The following is an 18,219-nucleotide window of genomic DNA, read 5'->3' on the forward strand; positions in this document are numbered from 1 at the left end:
ATTAGTTGATTCAGATATATCCAGATTCACATATATCTAGATGCACTTTAGCGTACATATACATGTAAATCCAGACGAATCTGTGACAACTAATTTAAAATGAAGGGAGTAGCATCCTCTCCTTTCGTATTAAAAAATGTGCAACAGACTACTAGCCTTGGCAATGTGTGGTGTTCTTGTAAAATTATTGTAATCACCTTGTCCCGAAAAGGATGTTGGAGATTTGTAAACTTTTAGATGAATCCAATTTGTAGACAAATCTGCGACATCATTTTCAAAAAACAGAGAGTACATTATAATATATATATTCAGCAAATATCTATTATAAAATTATTTGTGAAAAAAAAAAGATTTGTCTAAGAACAAAGGGAATGTGAGAGGATGAAGAGGCATGAAATTCAGATTGTCGCATACACAAGTCAAATAATTGTTCCCGCAAAATACAAATAAAATAAAATCAATGTGAACATACAATAAAAAGAAGAGATGGCACGTTTGTTGATTTGGAACAGTAGTCTTATTACACACATGTAGCGACGGTAGGCATATTTAAAATCCGCTGGCTGGCTTGTGCAGTGAAGGGCGTCTCCACCAATCAAAGCAGCAGCACACCCCTCTCTCTGTCTGTCTCTAGGTGGAGTGTGATCAGCGGATGAGGAGAGAGAAGGTGATGGCCCACATGGTAGAGAGAGACGGAGGTCGGAGCCACTTGCGTGCTGGCCTCTCCCGCTGCTGCGATTGGTGCCACCATCCATCCTTCTACTACTACTCCTCTTGCTCTGCTTCAATCCTCTGTGCTCTGTTTCACTCGCCACTTTTCTCCCTTTCCACCTCCACTCCAACCTCACCTGCCTTCCTTCTTGCTTGCTTTCCCCTTCTCTCCTTCTCTCCCTGCTCCAATCAGCCCAATCTCCCTCCCTCTCCCCCAATCCCTTTCCCCCATCCTCCTCCTGTAGTCTATTCCTGTTGCTGTTGCTGTTGGTGTGCTCCTTCTCCTTCTCCTACTCTCGCTCCTCTTCCTTCTCTCTCGCCCTCTATCGAGTCGGTGGGTCAAACGCACGCCGCCTACCGGGGGTTTGGTGGTTCCTCCCAGGGCGCGGCAGGCCGGAGGGTTTCGCGAAAGCCGGAGCTGCCGAAACCCACAAGGGGAAGCGCAAGCGGAAGCGGAGCTACGAGTGAGACAGGCCGAAGCAAGGGACGAAAGCGCCTCGGTGTCGGCTCCCTTTTGACTCGATTGAAGGCGGGCGGTGGCCGCGACACTCGGCGGCAGTTTCTCGACTTCTGCTTGTGCGCGCGGCGTGGATGAGGCGGTGCATCGGGGAGGCGTGGCGGCGGCGGGGGAGTCTCTGCGTCGGCGCTGGCGATGTAGCCGAATGACCGGTGCTGCTGCTGCTCGCTCAGCAACGGTAGGCGCGGCGTCGGCGGCGGCCGAGTCGTCGGACATGGAGGGGAAGGGCGGCGCGGTGTCGGTCGGGCTGGGGTTCCTGGGGATGGGGCTGGACAGGGTGCGCCTGCTGCCCCTGCCCCTGCCCCGCCGGCCGCCGCTGCCGGAGAAGCTGTCGTCCAAGGCGCTGCGGGGCCACGTGTACAGCAACTCGCGCTGGGCGGTGCAGCGCTGGTGGCGCCCGCTGCTCCTGCTCTGGCTCCTCGCCTTCACGCTCCTCGCGCACAGCCTCTTCTACAACGGCAGCTCCGAGGCCGTGCACAAGCGACGGGACGCGCTCGCCAGCATGTGCGACGAGCGCGCGCGCATGCTCCAGGACCAGTTCAACGTCAGCATGAACCACCTCCAGGCGCTCGCCATACTCGTCTCAACCTTCCACCACGCGCAGAACCCGTCCGCAATCAACCAGGTATGTACTCTAATTCTTCCCTCCACCAATTCCATCATCTTCCTCCTTGCAAAAAATCGATTGCTAACTGTGCGTGTTTGCTCCCCCCGCGCAGGCGACCTTCGCCAGGTACGCCGAGCGGACGGCGTTCGAGCGCCCGCTCACCAGCGGGGTGGCGTACGCGGTGCGGGTCACGCACGCCGAACGGGACCGCTTCGAGCGCCAGCAAGGGTGGAGCATCAAGAAGATGTACTCCTCCAACAAGAAGTACGGGCCATCGGGGGACGCCGCCGCCGCCGAGATCCGCGAGCCGGCAGAGGAGTACGCGCCCGTCATCTTCGCGCAGGACGCATACAAGAACGTCATCTCCTTCGACATGCTCTCCGGCGATGTGCGTGACGATTCCTGCTTTCGCAATCGTATCCATCTTTCTCCCCCGGCGGCCCCCCTTGTCAAGGGAAGCTAGATTTATCTTTTTTAGCCTACTAGGCCCGGGATAAAGCTGCAACCCTGGGTGCTCACCATGTGGTTTCACAGCTCACGGCCATTGCTTGTGTTTTTACCCTCATTCTTTTCTTTTTTACCAACTTACTGCGTGCTTCACTAGTACTATGTTCTTGCTTTCCTTCCTTTGGAAAACACTAGAGCTCTTGATTCTTTCTGAATTAACGATGCTAACGAAGGGCATTTGGTTTGCTTCTTACAGGACGATCGCGAAAACATAATACGAGCTAGGGAATCCGGGAAGGGCGTTCTAACTGCTCCTTTCAAGCTACTCAACAGCCGCCTCGGCGTGATCTCCACATACACCGTCTACAACACGGAGCTCCCTGCAAATGCGAGGCCGCAGGAGCGCGTCCAAGTCGCCATAGGGTAAAGTGTAAAATGATGATTCCAACCTTATGTTATGCAGCATAATTAGTCTCTAACTGGCTGCCTTTGCTTCCAAACAGCTATCTAGGTGGCATATTTGATATAGAAGCGCTGGTCGATAAGTTGCTTCATCAGCTTGCCGGCAAGCAATCCATCATGGTGAACGTGTATGATACTACTAACGAGTGGCCGATCAGCATGTACGGTTCGAACGATACCTGCGGTGGCATGTACCATAACAGCACTCTCAACTTTGGCGATCCATCTAGGAGGCATGAGATGCATTGCAGGTGATTCAACTTGTTGCTCCCCCTTTTATCAGTGCTGCTACTGCAACTGGAATGATTCAGCATACTGTTCTGCTGTCTTTCTGTTTTCTCCATGTGACTTTTTTTTCTTCAACAGGTTCATGCAAAAGCCACCATTGCCATGGTCTGCAATTACATCGTCACTAGGAACACTTGTGATTGGTATGCTCCTTGGTTATATATTTTACGCTACTATGCACCGCATCGAAAAAGTTGAAGATGATTATCAAAATATGATCGAGCTCAAGAAGCGCGCAGAAGATGCAGATGTTGCCAAGTCGCAGGTGAGCAATTATCACTAATCACTACACAACCTATACTGTTTCTCTAAAAGAGAATAAAAAAGCTCCATCCCTTGCCTTTTTTTGCTTGTTTGCAGTTCTTGGCTACGGTTTCGCACGAGATCAGAACTCCAATGAATGGTGTTTTAGGTGAGTGTGCAATCATGCTGACCCTTATTGTGTTCTCCATTTTTTATTTATACTCTAGGAATTTAAATAATTTATACTTTCTTTTTCAGGAATGCTCCAAATGCTCATGGATACTGATTTGGACACAACACAGCAAGACTATGTTAGAACAGCCCAAGCCAGTGGAAAAGCTTTAGTGTCCCTCATAAACGAGGTTCTGGATCAGGCAAAGATAGAATCTGGCAAGCTCGAGCTTGAGGCAGCACCCTTTGATCTTAGATTAGTTTGTGATGATATCTTGTCTCTCTTCTGCGGAAAAGCTCAGGAGAAAGGACTGGAGGTAATTTCAGTGTAGATTCTTACACAGGAGCTTTGTTGTATTTTGTAAAAATTTACTAACCCTGTCTTTGTTTTTCATGGTTTTGTCTTTGTGATGTACCGCACGAGCAGCTGGCAGTGTATGTATCTGATCAAGTTCCACAAACACTTATCGGCGATCCGGGTAGAATGAGGCAAATCATTACAAATCTCATGGGGAACTCCATAAAGGTAAAGATAATTAATATACCTGAATAGCACAAATGGGCATATGAAGCTGTGCATTATATATGTTTATTATTTTTATGCATTCTGTTACTTCTTGGCTGAAATATTCTATTTTTCACAGTTTACAAAAAGAGGGCATATCTACTTGACAGTTCATGTTGTCGAAGAGGTCATGGTGGAGACGGGAACTCAATACGCAGACACCTTAAGTGGCTACCCGGTAGCTAACAGGAGGCATAGTTGGGAGAGCTTACGACTTCTCGATATGGATTTACACTCATCTGAGATGCCTTTTGCTCCCATCATGCCTGAAACAATAAGGTTGATAATATCTGTTGAAGATACTGGTGCTGGCATCCCACTTGAAGCTCAATCCCGTATATTCACCCCTTTCATGCAAGTTGGTCCGTCCATTGCCCGCATCCATGGGGGCACTGGCATTGGGTTGAGCATCAGCAAGTGTCTGGTTCATCTCATGAAGGGAGAGATTGGGTTTGTAAGCATGCCCAATGTTGGTTCTACTTTCTCCTTCACTGCTGTGCTTGCGAGGTCACGCTCCAATGCAAATGTTGCCAAATCGTCAGGATTTAAGGGGATCAATGCATTGGTTATCGATCATAGGCCGGTCCGTGCCAAGGTTACCAAGTACCATTTGCAAAGGCTTGGAGTCAAAACGGAATTGACCACTGACGTAAATCAAGTTATTGCTAAAATGAACTGTGGATCACTAGCTGCAAAGCTAGTGCTAGTTGAACAGGAGACGTGGCTGAAGGAATCCCATTCCATGCCTCATTTGCTTAGTAAATTGAGGAGCAAGGATCTGCCGGACTCTCCAAAGTTCTTTCTTTTGGAGAACCCTATAACTTCTATCAAGAGCAATTCACATATATCCAGGGAGTATAACTTGAATGTAATCATGAAGCCACTTCGTGCGAGCATGCTTCAGGTCTCACTACGACGGGCTTTGGGTGGAGTGGATAAGGCGCATGGCAAGAATGGCAACTCAACATTGGGTAGCCTTCTTCACAAGAAGCAAATCATTGTGGTTGATGACAATGTTGTGAACCTTAAAGTGGCTGCAGGTGCTCTGAAAAAGTATGGCGCAGAAGTAGTTTGCGCAGACAGTGGGAAGAAAGCAATCGCGTTGCTAACACCACCTCATAGTTTTGATGCTTGTTTTATGGACATACAAATGCCAGAAATGGATGGGTGAGTACCATTTCCTTTGAATATTGATCTGTCATTGTCATAAATTACTGAAGTTTTTCGTTCATTTGTTTGTTTTCCAGATTTGAAGCCACTAGGAGGATAAGAGTGATGGAGAGAGATCTAAATGAACGAATAGAGAAAGGAGAAATGCCACCAGAATGTGCTAATATCCGTACGTGGCGAACTCCGATATTGGCCATGACAGCAGATGTTATTCAGGCAACATATGAGGAGTGCCTGAAATGTGAAATGGATGGCTATGTTTCCAAGCCTTTCGAAGGGGAGCAGTTGTACAGAGAAGTAACTCGTTTTTTCCAAAATCATGACCAAGTTCAATAGTTAGGTAGGTCTATATGGATTGTAAATTAGTGGAGGATGTCGCCACACAGCTCACGCCATGGCACAAAGATGTTTGTTAAAGCTGCAGTGCTCCCAAGAGTAAGCTAATTTATTCCCCCCACCACTACCATCCATCCCATCTCCATGTATACCTGAATACTTTCTGTCATGTGTATTATCAAAGCTATAACTGTATTCCGTTGCACTTCATAGTAAAATAAAATCTGAATTGTTAGGACTCTTATCCAGACTCCATAAAAACTGCTATGTGAACTGCAATTCAGTTTAACTGTCTCACATGTCTTAACTTTGAAAAAAAGGTGTATCTTTTTATGATATTGAGGTGTAGTGGTTCTAAACTCTAAAGAAACTATAGCAATTTCTTAAAGCAAGCTCTAATCTTAGTATTTTATACTCGTGGAATCCTTGAGGTCTAATGTCATGATCTTTTTCTTGTACTTCAGGTATGAACTTAGAAACCTGGAGATTGGAACCACCCAGCTTCTGTTTTCTTGGTACACCATCTCACCAGGAGGCAGAAAGAGTAAAACTCTTGAAAATCGATATGCATGTGCAGTATTTTGTTCAGCAACTTCTTGGAGACAGTTCTCGTGAAGAGGCCAACTGCACTTCACAGACTGCAGATTTCAGTTCGACATACGTCCTCTGCCTTTGTAATGTAAATGTGTAGGGAGAGAAAATTTTCCTTCCTTTTTCTTCCCCGGGAATTCCATGGGTGTACATATTAGGTGTTGGTGGTTTGTGCAGGAATTTCTTTGTGCACTTGAATGTGTTTTTTCGCGTAGTGTGTCCAAGCTGTAAATCACACATTCAAAGCTCAAGCGCTTTCGTTTTCTCTTCGTCCCTTAGCTGTTTTCTTTCATGTCCTTGTCAGGTTCCCAACCTGAAGTTTCTCCTGCTGTTGGGTTCTCTTCCCAGCAAAAAATATATCCTACTGAATGCTGCCTGTAGGTATGGCTTTTGTGATGTCTCTCTCGGATGAGAATGCCTTTGCCTGATGTCATGGCTAAACCTTGTTTAATACGTGGTCCGGAGCATTGTGATGGCACCTAACTGCCGCATTATGTTTATCTGTCTGCAAGGTCCAAAGTGACGTACTTTCTTGGATCTAAACTAATCCTAGTGGTTACAATGGTGTAATCTTGTGTTACTTGCTCCAGCATTGCACTGGAGTCGCCTTGTGCTTGTCCGGTGCTTACTGGTTTACATTGACATTCCCCTATATCTATGATTGTGTTGGTGTTTGGTTTATCAATCGAGGATTCAATCACCTTCCATCTGCAAGGGAAAAACTATGGTTGTGTTGATATCTAGGGTCTGCTTGAAACACATGATTTTTGCATATTCAGTTCATTTTCTTAATTGTTTCCGCATTTCAAACAGGACTTCGTGACACCTGATCTAACTGCTACCAAAAAGGACCAAAATGCAGCTGGAGTGTTACTGTTGCAGGCTTGCACCAGGATCATATTGTCTTTTGATTTGAATGATTTTGTACAGTCATTACACATTGAAGGAGTGTGCATTTGGTCGATGACCATTTATGATTCCACGTGCAGAAGATGGGATCATTTGACAACTGAGCTCGTTTCAGGATTTATCATACATTTATCATCATGTACACACCTAGCAAATGCAGAAGAGGGTACTACAAACAGTGCAGTTGGTATTTAAGCTTCTAAAGCTTCATCATACTACCCCTCATTGACAACCGAGCTCTGTTTCAGGATCTATCATACATTTATTATCATGTACACACCTAGCAAATGTGAAAGATGGTGCCATAAGTACTCTCCAAGAAGAAATATGGTACCATACAATGTAGCTGGTATTTAAGCCATCGAAGCTTCATCATATACGGAGACCTTACAGCTTCCAAAACAACATTTTCAGCAGGGACTGATGATGGTAGTACTGAATTTCTTGATAACTTCTTCTGTTATGACAGGATCCACAGCAAGTTGATCGCCAAGGCTTTACTGCTCTTCAGGCAGCCAAACAGCTTTCCAGATCATTTAACAAGGGGGGGTGACAAAATGATAGTGGCTGGCCAGTGCTCTGTCATCAGCATCAGCTGCTAGCTGATGTGCCACTTTCCATGGCCATGCTCTGGTGGGAAAAGCATTTTTAATTAGTGTGAGTGAATACATGAGGTGCAAATTTCATACACAAAGTGCCTGGCATATTATATGAAAATGTATTTTTCGCTAGTAAAAACTAAAAACATGCTTATGCAACTTTTTATGGAACACTTTCAATAGATTCCACAGATCAGTCTCACCTTTGCTTGTTGGTGTATTTCGAGCATCCTGCGGTACTCTATTCTTGCAACAGGACAACCAACGATAGCTGACACCCTCGAAACAGCTTCGTTGACAGCTGTTTCCACTCTTTCCTTCCGGAAAACTCTGACAATGTCTTCTTCCTCATCTTGATCAATTGGCATAGCCCTGGTATTGAACCCTCGCAGACCAACACCTTTTCGGAACCACCTTAGCATGACCTTCTCAAGGATGCCAACACTCTGAAGTAGTTCCTTGTACTTATTTCTTTCTTGGTGAGCTCTGACCCGTGCCTATCAGAATACACAGGTTGGCTCGCTTATCAGATTAACAAAATCCACAAAATTTTGTTAAGAATGTACACATCAAAATTACGCTGCGAATGATATGCGAAACTTACCTGAATTTTGATGATATTTTTCCGAATTCTTAGAAATTCTTTACGTTTCTTCCAGCATCTGAAGTTCTTCTGGATAGATAATGCAGCCTTTTCAAGCATAGCACGTGAAGAAGCACCTGCCTCACGAATGGGCATGGTGCAGCTATCTCCATTCTGAAGAGCCTTTTCTTTCTTCTTTTTCAAGGAAAACACACGGAAGGTAGCTTGTATGCGCCCGGCAGCTTGAACAGCATTTCGGACTGCTCCTAGAGAATCCTTAAGTGCAAGCTGATCATCAGTCCCACCATCCACATGAGCACATTTGTCTGATATTCTATCCACAGCACTACATATAGCCACTGCACCAGTATGATCAACAGGATTCCCATTTTCTTTTGATTCCAGAGAATGAAGAGTAGCGATTAGTTCTGCTTCTGAAAGAAATGCAGAGAGACCCTTGAAACCATAGGCAAATGCAATCGAAGCAGGTGTCTTTGCAGCAGGATCTTCCGATGTTGGGTTTGAAAGTGCACCAGCAGCAGCACCTGCAGTAAGAAGAACCCCCACCATTTTTTCCCTGTCGTTTCATATTGGGTTAGAGTCAGAGTCAAGAGGAAATCCATATTAAATGAAGCTAGGAAACAGAAGATAAATCTCCTAAACTACGTTCGGACATTTTTCATTTAGTTACAAAAAAATAGGAAAGAATATGAAAATAGTTTGCATATAGCTTTGCATGCACTGAATAGATTATCAATACCTTCCGAATCGTGCAGCCCAATGAAGAGCAGTCCATCCATTCGCATCACGGTAGTTTATAGGCACACCAGAACTAAGCAGTGACTTCAAAGCCGAATCGTATCCCAATGCAGCAATTGTATGTATAACACCATGGTATTGCTTAGGAAGCAAATGTTTCCCTTCACTGTTCTGTTCAAATTTGGATGATAGCCAATCCTGGAACATGTTGTTGAGCATCACTTCCATGATGCAATTCACTGCGTTCTCATGGTCCAGCTGCTCACATGGTTCCCTTATAATCTCTGAGGGGTTAGTTTGGAATCCACACTGAACATTTGGGAGTGGCAACCTGAACTTTGAGAATAGTTCACAACCACGACCATCAAAAAGTATCTGCACATAGTTAAGAAGCAGCAACAGCTCCTCGCTACTTTTGGTTGGACTCCGTTGGAATTCAAACTCTCGTGCTTCACTGCAGGGTTTCTCATTCCCATTAATCATTGTACTGGTAGGCTTTTCAACGAATTCAAATTCTCGAGCTTCAGTGCATGGTTTCTCGTTCTCATCAAGCACACACAATCTCACCTTTCCAGCACCAAGGCATGGAGTATGACAACGGATGACACCTTGCTGGACAATTTCCACAGGGACCTTAACATCACCAAATAGTACCCATGAACTCCGAGAGGGGTTGCAAAGGAAGTCTCCTACAATGACAACCTGCATTACATGTATATAGTCTCCAATTAATTATTGTAAAATCACTACAGAAATTGTCTTAAACACGAAACTCCCCTAATAGCCAACATTTTTGCCGATGAGACAAGAGATGAATTCAGGGATCATGCACGCCAAGGTTCAGGAAAGTGCTAGGCCTAGGACAAGGCGTTCGGCCATTAGGCGCTATCAGGCATGCTTATTATTGTAATGTACTCCGTACATGTTAAGGTAAATGCCACGCGCCAATTTCCTAAATGGGTCATATCTTATCAAGAGAACAGAAGAACGAAGATGGAGTATTTATCTCACAAAACCAACTTCTAATTCGATTAAGAACATCAAAGTTCAAGCTTCATGTGATACCTTAGCACTTTCAGAACAAAATGCCCGTTCTGGAGAAACCTCGTGAATATTGGATAATTGGTCATTAACTATCAAAGGAACTGAATGGAAAAAAGACTCAAGTTGATCCTCCTCCAACCAAATATCTGATCAAGAGAAGACATACATGGAAAATTTGCAAAATTTCAGAAAGTTTGCCCATGCTATCTCAGGCAGTAATCAGCAATGAAAGAATCATAATGCATGGTGTTTGCTTGTATTCGAGTAGTGCACCTGAATTTTTCAGGACATCAATAGCATTAGTATAAGGCTGGCTTCCTTCATTATGGTTGTCTTCACTACACTCCAGGTCGGTGAGGATATCTGCAAGGATTGTACAGTTGTCTGAGTCTTCAGTCTGAATCCCAGGAACAGTAATAGGATTGTGATTTGGAAGAATCTCTTCGGCGTTAACATCACGGTCTTCCTTGTTTTCCAGACTCAGCTGCAATTCAATTGTCCGCATCCAATCAAATTGACTTGCATTATTTGTTTCATTGCTTATAGTCAGAATCTGGGAACTAACTTCTTCAGCGGATCCAGGGCTGCACGAGTTAAGAAGTGGCACAGTTATCCCACTAGTCAGCCCTGGCGAACTATGTGCATCAGCTCTGCTAGCACCATGATTTGATGTTGATGAATTGTTCGGTGGTGACAATGAAATGCTGCCCTGATAATCAATCAAGAAGCAAAAGTTAAGCATAGAACAGGCTGAAAAACAATGTGGTGACTTCAATTAGTGCAATAATATGCACTAGCTTAATGAGGGAGTAACCACTGAAAAGTTATAGATAATGTGAAGTTCAATTCTGTTGGTGTTAGTTATTCATCCTAAGGCAGCTAAAGCATCACAATTACAGATGTCGTGGGAAAAGGAAGACAAAACAAGAGACAAACCTCTAGAACATCTCTGTAGTGGACAAGAACAATGTGCTCATAAGCCCTGCAAATATGAATCGCTATCATTATGATGTAAATTGACTTATACGTTGATAAATGGTTCTTTTTTACAAGGACAAACAATTAGCAAATCATAACCAACAGTAGAAGCCATAGTAATGAGGGTATAATGTCACCGTTGTCTGGAATATAATTGTTCAAGAATTGATGTGCCTATTTTTGGGACTCCTAATGAAATATATGATTTACCTAAGGAATATAATCTCTGACATCGTTGTGCATCATCAGAAAAAGTCGAAGAACACTGTACAATATTACAACATTTAGCATGTCTACAAGGAATTGGTTGTGAATGGTAGTTTCTAGTTGTTGGGAACATCTCGGGTGGATGCTGAAACTTCAAAGTAACCATAGATGGAGTCATAACTTGTAAACAGGAGTTAATGCAACAAGCTATACCATAGCACGAAAAAAAATGACATGTAGCAATGGACAGCTTATGTATCCATCCCTGAGTTCCCATTAAAAAATGTTCCACGAGGAGCATGCTGACAAAGTTGCTATTGGGTATGTGCTCTGAGGAGAAACACTTACACTTTAAGAACACCCGATGCACAAGAAAAGTGTTTAAAGAGCCTTTAAGAACTTCGAAGCATACAATTCAAGGCATAACATGTTCCATTCCTTGTACAAGTGAACAGAAGCATACAATTCAGCACGAGGGACATCTCCCTTGAGCTGCAAGAGCTGATCACGCCCTCGGAGAACCTGCAGGACCTGGACACCCCTTTCACGGAGGCAGAGATCTGGAGCGCGATCAAGCGCCTCCCCGCACGAAAAGCTCCCGGGCCCGACGGATTTACCGCGGAATTTTTGCGCGCTTGTTGGAACACTGTCAAGGACGACATGGTTCAAGCCTTTGCGCAGATACACACGCTCCGCGGCCGCGGCTTCCATCGACTGAATCAAGCGCTCCTGACCTTGCTCCCCAAGAAGCCCGACGCGGCAACGATGGGCGAGTACAGGCCTATCAGCCTGATCCACCTCGTGGCCAAGCTCGTCGCCAAGACGCTCTCGCTCCGCCTCGCCCCCAAGCTCGACGGCCTGGTCAGCAAGAACCAGAACGCATTCATCCCCGGACGCAGCCTACACGACAACTTCATCCTGACACGGCAATCGGCACGCCTCCTCCACCAGCTGCGACAGCCAAGGGTGCTGCTGAAACTCGACCTTGCCCGCGCCTTGGACACTCTCTCCTGGCCCTTCCTCTTTGAGGTTTTGCGCCGGTATGGATTCCCCGACAAGTTCCTCGACTGGCTGGCCCTGCTGCTCAGATCGGCCAGCACGAGAGTGCTGATCAACGGCGAGCCAGGACCGCCAATTTGGCACCGCCGCGGGCTACGGCAGGGAGACCCGCTCTCCCCGCAGCTGTTTGTGCTCGCCGTCGACGTGCTTGGGCGTTTGATCGGGCGCACCACTGACATGGGCATCCTCCACGAGCTCCACCCTCGCCGGCGCGTCCCCGAGATATCCCTCTACGCCGACGACGTCGTGCTCTTCTGCCATCCGACCCACGCCGACACCGCCGCCGTCAGGGAGATCCTGCTGCTGTTCGGGCGTGCCTCCGGCCTGCAGGTCAATTACAACAAAAGCGCCGCTGTGCTTATCAATGGCGAGGAAACTGACGCGGCGATCGTCACTGCCGGCCTTGGCTGTACCATCGTGACAGTGCCCATGACCTACCTGGGCATTCCGCTAACGATCAGACGCCCAACCTGTGCCCAGCTGCAGCCCCTGGTTGATCGCATCGCCGCCAAACTTCCCACCTGGAAGGCCCACCTGATGGACAAAGCTGGCAGGCTCAAATTAGTCAAATCCGTCCTCTGCGCCATCCCGCTGCACCAGCTGCTCGTCTACGCGCCACCAAAGAAGACGCTCAAGCTCATTGAGAAGATCCAGAGAGGATTCCTCTGGGCGGGCCGCAAGGAAGCCAACGGCGGAAGTTGCCATGTCAATTGGAGCCGGGTTTGCCGCCCCCTCGAGTATGGAGGCCTCGGTGTCCAGAACATGACCAAAACTGGCCTTGCGTTGCGCCTCCGTTGGCTCTGGTTCAGTCGAACCGACGCGACAAGGGCATGGCAAGGGCTTGACCTCCAGTTCTCCGCTGAGGAACAAGCCCTCTTCTTCGTCTCCACTACCATGAGCCTCGGCGATGGACGCACAGCGCGGTTTTGGGAGGATCGCTGGATCGACGGCAAGTCCACGCGCGAGATGGTGCCGCACCTATATGCCTGCATCCCCAAACGCCGGCGTCGCTCCACTACCGTCGCTCAGGGCCTGCATGATCGCTCCTGGGTACGCGACATCCATGGTGTCCTGGGCATCGAGGAAATTGGGGAATATCTGATGCTTTGGCGAAGGATTGAGCAAACCCAGCTATCTGATCAGGCAGATTCCATGGTCTGGAAATGGACTAGCATCGGCGTCTACTCCGCCAGCTCCTGCTACAAGGCCACCTTCCATGGATCCGTGCGCTGTGATGCCTGGCAGCTAACCTGGAAGACATGGGCGCCCCACAACATCAAGCTCTTCCACTGGTTGGCGCATCTCGACCGATGCTGGACGGCCGAGCGCCTGCAGCGCCGTGGATTACCGCATCATGCACGCTGCTTACTTTGCGACCAAGACATGGAGACGATGCAGCATCTCATGATCGGCTGCGGCTTCTCCAGGCAAGTCTGGTTCGACATCCTCGCCTGGCTACGCGCTACCTGCAGGCCACCTGACCACGACGACACGCTTATCTCCTGGTGGAGCCAGGCCAAGCAGGCAACGCCCAAGGCCATGCGCAGAGGACTGGCCTCGATGTCGCTGCTCATCCCCTGGATGGTCTGGAAACAGCGAAACGACTGCGTCTTCAATGGCGCGGCGCCATCCATCAACGACGTCACCGCCAAGATACGGGACGAGGCTAACCTATGGGCCAGGGCCGGCGCGTTAGGCCTGCGTGCCATTCTGCCGAGCACCTGGGATGTGCATTAATCTTTTGGTGTCCTTTTTGTGCCTGGGTTGTAACTTTTAAAACCTTGTTCTCCTACTTCTTTTCAATGAAATGAAACGCAAAGGCTTTTTGCGTTTTCTCGAAAAAACAGAAGCATACAATTCAAGGCATAACATATTCCATTCCTTGTACAAGTGAACAGAATTCTTACGGTTCAAGCATCCAATATATCCGCCTCTGGAATGTAGGATTGGTTTCTTCATGAGCATAGTAGCAATTCAGTGCCTCTACATTATCAACCTGAAATTTTCGGTGCCCAAAGAAGAAAGCATATTAGGTATCCAGCCCATCCGATTCAGTCCTAACAACAAACATCCCAATTATTTATTGTTGTCTTTCCCAGATGTTAGCCGCCAAAACATATTATGATTAACACATCAACTGCAGATCTCTAATTGCTCGAGTAGTAACATTCAACAGACCTTAAGGCGCTCATGGGCTTCCGCAATGGTTCTGCCACCCTTCTTTTTCCGCCATGCATAGTCATCTTTCCGGAAGTATCGATGTACCCTACGGTTGAAAAGAAACCAAGAACCACCTGCAGTTTGAGAACCAACTAGGTTAATCACACCCAGGGCTAGAGAAGGTATGCACGAGTTCGAACCAAATATCTCACAAGCAAAAACCAATTATTACTTGGTGGCTTCTGCGGGGTCCTGTGTTCCACCGTGAACAAGTGGTGATTCTGAAGTATATTGAGAACCTCTCTAGGCTTCAACCATCGCGTCTTCACTTCACGTTGCAGCTTTTCTATATCGAAACCTGGATCTGAAGAACAAATGTAAACGATTCTTACCAACCAGAGGTAATGGCATCATTAGGAACACATAAGAACTAAGGAATTTTACAAGGTCCGTTGATGAAGTTGGGTGGATCACCATTTATTTTATCAAGAAAAAAAATAAAACCAACTGAAGGGGATCATGGTTTCGGACTTGAAGCACTAGGTGAATCACAAACATGAGTTATGTAGTACCATAGTTAGGATTCGGCACCAAATCCATACACCTGCTTACTACTCTCACGGCACTAAATCACACAAATCCAACCGCCCGGCGGTTCATAACCAAGATTAACCGCAAAGATCGACCTTTAATTACCTTGCTGCTGCATCGCGCCGGGCGGACGAACTCGCGCCCCCGGCCGAGGTGAATCCGCCGGCGAGAGACCAAGAACTCGAGCTGGGGCGTGACCGGGCAGGCACCGAACCCGCAGCCACCGCCTTTGGCCTCAGGTCAATGGACCGGTCGTCGGCGTCGCCAGCTCCAGGTGCTTGTGGTGGGTGGTATCACTCGCTAATTTATTGTTCGATTCAGGACAGGTAATCACCTCCGAGATGCTACTCCTATACTACAAGAGTAGCAGCAGTTGTTGTAGTGGAGAGTGGAGATAGAGATCAAGAGAGGACGATGAGCGCGTGAGGGGAAATTGCACGGCGGATTCCAAGAGACCGCCGCCGAAGTCAGTTCCAGGACACCTCTGTTTTTTTGTGTGATTATTATAGCCTGTGGTAACCAATCTATTTTTTGATGGTTACAGAAAGCACATCCAGGCACACATGTATCTTTCAGAAAATCGGAATAATATATTCTAGTACTACATGACACGCGTGTTAGGTTACTTTGAGAATAAAACTATGGTATATAGTTGTCGTGCACAGCGCAATGGACAATCGATAATGCACCCGCTTTGATGATAAAATTTTATTATCTGCTCATGGTCTGATCGGCTAGATCTCCCAGGTTAGTGCGCTCACGCTGTCTGTCTTTTACGATCTTCTAGGATTTGAGTCCTAGCTCACTGGCAGCAGACATAGTTGATGTGCAAACGAGGAATGTTTTATTTTGCTGCTACTCGGCGTCTTCCTAATTCGGCCTTCAAGTTTTCTTGGCTGTTAAAAAAAAAGTTTGCTTGCAAATTATTTAGGGTTATTAATATAATGCCGGTAAGGGTATCATCTGATTTTCATTCGTATTTGATATCCATCTGTAATGTCGAATATCACATGTCTTCTTAAAAATATAATAACAATCTCAGAAACAGAGCAATATCTTGGTTTTTTCTCGGTGCGCAAACATTAAGAAGTGTTATGTATGATCATCCTCTTGGAGCAGAGAAAACAAACCCGGAAATTGCAGTTTCATCATAGCTCATCATATGACAATGACATATTCCTGTACAGGAAAAATGCTAAGACGAGGTCAGACATCTATATAGCACACCTTCAATCATACATCTATCTTATCTGAAAGAGACTAGCCATTTGTTACACCAATTAATGTTGGTTCTCTCCTTTGCTAGCAGCCGACATCATTTCTATTAAACCATGTTATTATCTGTGCAACTAATCCACATCATTCTTCGCCATAAGTTTTTTTTTTTGGTTTACTCCTAATACCGATTTTTCTTTTGTCTAGTTGATTTGTTCTTATTTTTCCAATGATCACGCGACACACATGTCTATCATGAACTATAACACAGTTTAACCAAAAGGAAGTTACAAATGGTTACTTACAAAAAAACCTATCATGAATTATACAGAGGTAAAACTTGCGAAAAAGTAGATTAAAGCAAGTAAAGTTGTTGAATTTAAGTAGATTGGAAACACATGGGCCTGAGTTTATGATTACTCGCACAATTGTACATCTGGTTGGAGATGTTCAAATAGAAATTCCTAAGGTCATAAAGAACCCGCCCTCAATTTCCCACATCTATCACCTTCATACACCATAGTCGGGTCACATGAAATAGGAGATATTTGGTCTTCACAAACGTCTTGGCTCCTTCACAACTTGGAGTCTTCCAAGTGACACTTGAACATCTATGTTGGGATAAGTAGAGTGCAACAACTGCATTTCGAAATTTCTGCCGCGCATCGCCATGATCTATGCTTAGGGATTCGGTCATGATTTTACCACTAGGCGCGCATGAGCGAAAGTTAATGTAGCACGTCAGAGAAGTGGAGTTCGCTTCTCGAATAGCTCCTTGTGAATCCCACACGAATTCCTTCCACTCAACATCACACATGCAACACTTTTAAGGCAGAATATCGAGTAATGGCCTGCTAGATCCATCCGCACAACCTAGGACTTAATAGTGCCCAGGGTTTTCGACACATGGAATTGCGGCGTACTCACGTCTTGCCTTTCGGCGTGGGTATATCCACCTTATATAGGCTTTTGCCTAGACCCATAATACTTGTGTTGGTCCCACCGAACCTTAATCTATGTACTACACGAATCCAATACATCCTAGACTCAGTCTCGGTCCGACTTGGGTTCAACCTAGTTGGGCTATTTTCAGTCAGAACATATTCAACAGTTTCTGTCTCCTTAAGTGTGTTCCCTTGTAGGTTCTCGCGAACACTCGGACACGACAATAGTTACTGATCTGAGTTCCTACCATGGATCCGAGTCGAACCTGCTTCCATGAACACTTGGCCTCAAATCAATATTCAGTAGCGCTTGTTGACAAAACATGTTGAATTATGAATGACGTAAGTCATCATGATAAACCTTGGCAATGTGTGTATGTCTCGTTCACTTCGCCTCAAGATATACTTATCAATGCTATGGATGAGTGATTGTCATTCCTTTATTAGTTTAACTCTTTTATCGATCTTGTGTTATAGATTTAGTAGAGTAACTCTTAGTCCGGGTCCTCAATTAACTTTTAACCGGGTTGCATGTCTATGCTTCCTAAATCAAATCACTCAAGAGTTCCCAAATAACATCTCTCTGAGTTAAGAGGGGCAAATCCCATCTTGGCCAGCTACTCACGATCTTCTTCTTCTTCACTTCTTTTTCTTCCTTTCCCTCTTTATGTCCGGGCCTCTATTAGCCCACATCTCGTCACCCTACTACCCCCTCTAAACATATCCCATGAAACCATCCAATATATGCACATGTTGACCTGCATAATATGGTCGTGTTGATTGGGAATAGAAGGAAAATATCATGTTGGATGATGGGATGCTAGAACGAGTTGCAAAAAGATCCTCACGGACTCAAGCAAATTCACCCCGGTGAGCGAACTAATCCGGATCTTTGCCCAAACTCAGAAATCTCTCTCGCCCTCTTCTATATGTACCGAGCAATCTAGAAGTACCAGTCAAGCTTATTTTTGCTATGTACTAATCTTGCGACCTAACATGTTTGCCAGTGAATGTAATACCGAAGCAATGACGCCTCGCCATGAGTGCATCAATGGAGTGACAC

General features: G+C 46.0%; 2 protein-coding genes across 2 annotated transcripts; one reads left to right on the forward strand and one right to left on the reverse strand.

Annotated features, from left to right (window-relative positions):
• Nucleotides 1-1,442: 1,442 nt before the first annotated feature.
• LOC124659658 (probable histidine kinase 3) lies at nt 1,443-6,359 on the forward strand. The gene is made up of 11 exons (XM_047197491.1): nt 1,443-1,853; nt 1,948-2,223; nt 2,539-2,705; nt 2,786-2,995; nt 3,111-3,297; nt 3,393-3,444; nt 3,534-3,763; nt 3,874-3,972; nt 4,091-5,178; nt 5,259-5,616; nt 5,982-6,359. The coding sequence occupies exons 1-10, from the start codon at nt 1,443-1,445 to the stop codon at nt 5,515-5,517; spliced, it is 2,979 nt and encodes a 992-aa protein (XP_047053447.1). The 3' UTR covers nt 5,518-5,616; nt 5,982-6,359.
• Nucleotides 6,360-7,572: 1,213 nt separating this feature from the next.
• LOC124659130 (calmodulin-binding transcription activator 4-like) lies at nt 7,573-15,496 on the reverse strand. Its single transcript, XM_047197065.1, has 11 exons — nt 15,103-15,496; nt 14,639-14,770; nt 14,425-14,540; nt 14,154-14,242; nt 10,939-10,984; nt 10,276-10,711; nt 10,024-10,148; nt 8,960-9,660; nt 8,221-8,776; nt 7,820-8,113; nt 7,573-7,647 (listed from the first exon to the last, which is right to left on the reverse strand). The coding sequence occupies exons 1-11, from the start codon at nt 15,113-15,115 to the stop codon at nt 7,609-7,611; spliced, it is 2,547 nt and encodes an 848-aa protein (XP_047053021.1). The 5' UTR covers nt 15,116-15,496; the 3' UTR covers nt 7,573-7,608.
• Nucleotides 15,497-18,219: the final 2,723 nt, after the last annotated feature.

This window comes from Lolium rigidum, chromosome 6 (assembly GCF_022539505.1).
Source record: "Lolium rigidum isolate FL_2022 chromosome 6, APGP_CSIRO_Lrig_0.1, whole genome shotgun sequence".
Classification (NCBI taxonomy): domain Eukaryota; kingdom Viridiplantae; phylum Streptophyta; class Magnoliopsida; order Poales; family Poaceae; genus Lolium; species Lolium rigidum.

What these genes read in the sequence shown, in the direction of transcription:
- LOC124659658 (XM_047197491.1), top strand. Translation starts at nt 1,443, where the DNA reads ATGGAGGGGAAGGGCGGCGCGGTGTCGGTCGGGCTGGGGTTCCTGGGG. An exon ending in ACCCGTCCGCAATCAACCAG is followed by an intron (nt 1,854 to 1,947) that starts GTATGTACTCTA and finishes CCCCCCGCGCAG; the next exon opens with GCGACCTTCGCCAGGTACGC. An exon ending in TCGACATGCTCTCCGGCGAT is followed by an intron (nt 2,224 to 2,538) that starts GTGCGTGACGAT and finishes TGCTTCTTACAG; the next exon opens with GACGATCGCGAAAACATAAT.
- LOC124659130 (XM_047197065.1), bottom strand. An exon ending in ATATATTGGATGCTTGAACC is followed by an intron (nt 10,985 to 14,153) that starts GTAAGAATTCTG and finishes TCATATTTGCAG; the next exon opens with GGCTTATGAGCACATTGTTC. An exon ending in AAAATATCATCAAAATTCAG is followed by an intron (nt 8,114 to 8,220) that starts GTAAGTTTCGCA and finishes GTATTCTGATAG; the next exon opens with GCACGGGTCAGAGCTCACCA.